The 4,271-nt window shown below is 52.9% G+C and overlaps 1 protein-coding gene across 1 annotated transcript in view; it reads left to right on the forward strand.

Moving 5' to 3' along the window:
• Positions 1-4,271, forward strand: part of GRK1 (G protein-coupled receptor kinase 1) — a 15,122-nt gene that overhangs the window by 3,887 nt on the left and 6,964 nt on the right. Inside the window, exons 3-4 of the mRNA XM_025874555.2 lie at positions 1,702-1,859; positions 2,385-2,468. Coding sequence (XP_025730340.1) covers positions 1,702-1,859; positions 2,385-2,468 — 242 coding nt within the window. The remainder of the gene's footprint in view (positions 1-1,701; positions 1,860-2,384; positions 2,469-4,271) is intronic.

Below are 4,271 nucleotides of genomic sequence, written 5' to 3' on the forward strand. Positions count from 1 at the left end.
ACTACACCACACTGCCCTGTACTGCACCATACTACACTGTGCTACACCATATTACACCATACTGCAGTATTCTACGGTATATTATACTACATATTGCTATGTGGCACTACACTATACCATACTCCACTACACTACCCTATACTAGATTGTGTACACCATACTACAGTACACAATATTAAACACCACACTACACTGTATCATGCTATACCATAATACATTATATGAGATTATACTACACTACACCACACTGTATAATACTATACTACACTATACTGCTCTATACTATACTATACCATTCTCTCCTATGCTACTTTTACTACACTGTACCCCAGCACACCATACCACACTGTGCCGTACCATGCTACTCTCTATTACACTACACCACAACATACATGCTACACTGTGCTATACTCCACTTCCTATACTACATTACACTGCACCATGCTGCACTACATGATATTACACTGTATGACACTCTACTACACTGTACCACACCACACTGCACCATCATACACCATAGTACACTGTATTATACTATATCATTCTACACTACATTGCTGTGTACTACACCATACATACTACACCATACCATACTATGCCATACTGTGTCATACTGCACCACTCTACATTACACTGCATTATGCTACACTACACCACACTCTATTACACTATGCTACACCCTGCTACGTGATACTGCGCTGTGCCGTAGCACGCCATACTGCACCCTGCTATGTCATACCGCACGACACTATACAGGACCATACTCTGCATACTATGCTACACTGTGCTACGCTCTACTATATACCACACTGGACTGATAAGTGTATCATACTATATTACTATACTATATGGTGCCATGTCATACTGTACTGCCCCTTGCTGCACTACATTGTACTCTATTACACTGTGGTACTCTGTGCTTAAGTATAGCACACTATGTCACACTATACTACATTACACTTCTCTTCTGTAGCATCTTAGGCTACACTACCTTGTACTACACTCTACTACATATACTACACCACACTATACTATTATATAAATGTAATACAAAAGCCATTTATCTTGTCATCGTGGCTGATTTGAGGTTTTCTCTCCTGTTTTCTTGGCCCACCTCTTGCCGCCGGCTATCTGCTATAAATAGTCGGTTTCTTTTATTCGTTAGGTGTTACTTTTCTGTAGAATGTAATAGTGGAAAAGATGAGAAAGCGCAGTCCCAGGGGAGGAGGGAAGCTGGAAGGAGACCCATGGCGGGCCCACCCAGGAGTCTGTGTGCTTAGAGCCAATATGCTTACCCAGACACTGTATTGACTGCTTGTGGTTGAGGTGACTCAGGCTGCTTGCCCAGGCTTCCTTCACTGCCCTCTGCCCTGCCTCCTTTGGCGATGGTGAAGTGGCTTCAGGGTCCATTTCCTAGCCGGTGCAGGCGAGGGTCAGGGAGGTGGGGAGAGCAGTGTGCTCTTCCCTTCTGCTCCTCTCCTAACGGTTGTGGTGGGGGGTTCTGTGAGGGCACATACACCAGCTACCAGGGGCTCTTGGCATTGCTGCAGGCTCTTCCGGCAGATGCCAAGGCCCCATGACAACAAGACTCTGCTAATACAGCATGGGTCCTGAGGCCCTCACTGTTCCCTGAGATTTTACTTCCCATGGACCCTGCTCACTGTGCCAGAGAAGCATGGCCTCTGTGTGGTCTGGCCCCAGGTACCACATCTACAACGTGAATGAGCAGAACCCTGGCTTCCAGGAGCCCCGCGCTGTCTTCTACACGGCCCAGATCGTCAGTGGCCTGGAGCACCTGCATCAGAGGGGCATTGTCTACCGAGACCTCAAGCCTGAGAACGTACTTCTAGACGATGATGGTGAGGTGGCCTCCCCTCTCAGGTTCCCCTCACCCAGTCTCCCCCACTCCCCATTTCTCCTCCTCCGAGCTTCCCCCCCTGTCCTCCTCCTGCCCAGACTCCCCTCGCCAGGCTCTCCTCCGTGGCCCAGCGGATCTTCAGTAGGAGGATAGGCTGGTTCCTCTTTCTGCCTTTTGAGGGATTCTCATCAGAAGGTAGCAGAGATCTAGGTTTTCTTTCTGTCCCTTGGACACCCTCCCTTTGTGTCACTAAGTCATGCAAATGTGGGGCATTCTTGAAACGGTTTTGGGTGGATTGTGCCTCCAATCACAGTGGCGGGTGCTGCTGGGGCCCCTCTGTCCCTCTGTAGTCTGGCTGGGAGGGCAGAGGCCTCAGGGCCCTGGGGTGGGTGTGTGCTGCACATGCGTGTTCGTGGGCATGTGTGTGTGTGTGCAGAGGCTGCCCTTGGCTCCTGCAGGCTCAGGGAACACCAGGTGCCTTTGTTCTGTGGGGCCGCGGGTGACCTCAGCCCATGTTTGTTTTTAGGCAATATCCGAATTTCTGACCTTGGGCTGGCTGTGGAGCTGAAGGACGGGCAGACCAAGACCAAGGGCTATGCGGGCACCCCAGGTTAGCACCTGAAATCAAGGGTGGGGCAGCCTCTTTTGCAGGGGGCAGGGAACGAGGCCGTAGGGGTCCTTGGGGTCCCCATCCCTCATAGCAAGTAGTAGAACCACTGGGTGTGGCCAGTGGATGTGCCTCTGGCAGCTGACACCCACTGGCAGGGGTGATCCCTCCCACCTTTTGGCTTTGGCGTGCCACCGCCTCTGTGATGGGAGCTTCTGCCTTCAGTGGCTTCCTGGACATTAGCAGAGTGTGTTTGGAGTGCCCAGCCCTGTTGGTTGGAGCCCCGAGGATCTGCAGTAGATCACCAGCTGTACCCTCAACTGTACTAACACCGCCCCCAAGGTGGGCAGACTGGGAGAGCTGTGAGGGGTACCCAGCCCCCACCACCATGTGGCCAGGGCCTTCGCTGTTCAAGGGAGTCCAGGGTGGGCTGTGAGGCAGGTGGGGGTGGCCCTGTAGGAGAGGGGGCTGCCCGTGTCCAGTATGTGTGCGTGTGTGGGTGCATGCACACGTGTGTCTGTGTGTTTGCATGTGTATGCATCTATGTGTGCATGTGTGTGCATGCACATGTGTGTCTGTGTTTGCATGTGTATGAATATGTGTGTGCACGTGCACATGTGTCTGTGTGTTTGCATGTGTGTGCACATGCACATGTGTGTCTGTTTGCGTGTATATGTGTCCGGGTGTGCATGTGTGTGTGCATGCACAACACGTTCTGCTGCCCCCCCACTTCGACTCAGCCCAGGCGGGGAGGGAAGAAGCCCTGTGGACAACAGAGGAGACCCTCTAGAGTTGGGGTGGACACAGCAGGCAGCCCGGACTGCAGGGGGAGGTCAGTGCCACGATGCTGCCTCTGGTCTGCGGGCACCTGGGGGTCAGTCCCCTGCCCTTCCATGTTCCGGAAGGTCCAGGGATTCTCAGCAGATGCCTCCCGGGTTGATTTGGCTTTGAGGAGAAACTGCTGCCACTGGGATTTGGGGCCACTTGGACCTTGTTTTGTGTCTCTGGATCCTCCTGTCCTGTGCTCTGGGCCCTTTTTGGGTTTGTCCCTGCGGCTCTATCCTCATCTGGGGCTTCATTTAGGGAAGGTCCTTCCTATCTGAGTTTTCCAGATCCTTGTCCAGAATCTATGAAGTTCCTGCTCTGAGTGCAACCATCTGAGTGGAAACACTCCTCACATATTTTAGGGTGATTCAAATCATTGGGAGAAAGCCCCAGAGAATAAGGCACCACAGGCTGGATTCCAAGTAGTCCGACTCTGAGTGTGAGGGCACTGCCGGCCGCCAGAGGGCCCCCCACCCCCGGTTTCGCTGTGGCCACTGCCTTTCTCTGAGCAGAGGAAGCAGAGGACGCATCTTTTGAGCATTTGGGGTCAGGTGCAGGGTGTGACCTGCAAAGAGACGCAGTAGATGGGAAGGTTAGGGTATAGGTTGGGGTGCAGCGTACTGTGTCCCTCTCGCTGGCCTCCCTGCACCCTGCCTGCTGGGTCCCTGCTGCCAAGCCCCTGCACACACTCAGTGAGCCATGATCGGGCACAGAGGGGCTGTGAGTGTGCCTTCTGAACCCACAGGGTTTCCAGCCCGGACATGGGCCTGGGGCCACGTGAGGAGGGATTAATAACTAGACTGAGGAGTGTTCACTCACTCATTCATCTGCTCACTCACCTGCTCACTCACTCACTCACCTGCTCACTCACCTGCTCACTCACCCACTTACCAGATCACCCACTCGCTCAGTCACCCACTCCCCTGCTCATTCACTCACCTGCTCACTCAACCACTTACCTGCTTACTCACTCACCTGCTC

This window comes from Callorhinus ursinus, unplaced genomic scaffold (assembly GCF_003265705.2).
Source record: "Callorhinus ursinus isolate GAN/ISIS: 27379988/994484 unplaced genomic scaffold, GSC_fseal_2.0 scaffold79, whole genome shotgun sequence".
Classification (NCBI taxonomy): domain Eukaryota; kingdom Metazoa; phylum Chordata; class Mammalia; order Carnivora; family Otariidae; genus Callorhinus; species Callorhinus ursinus.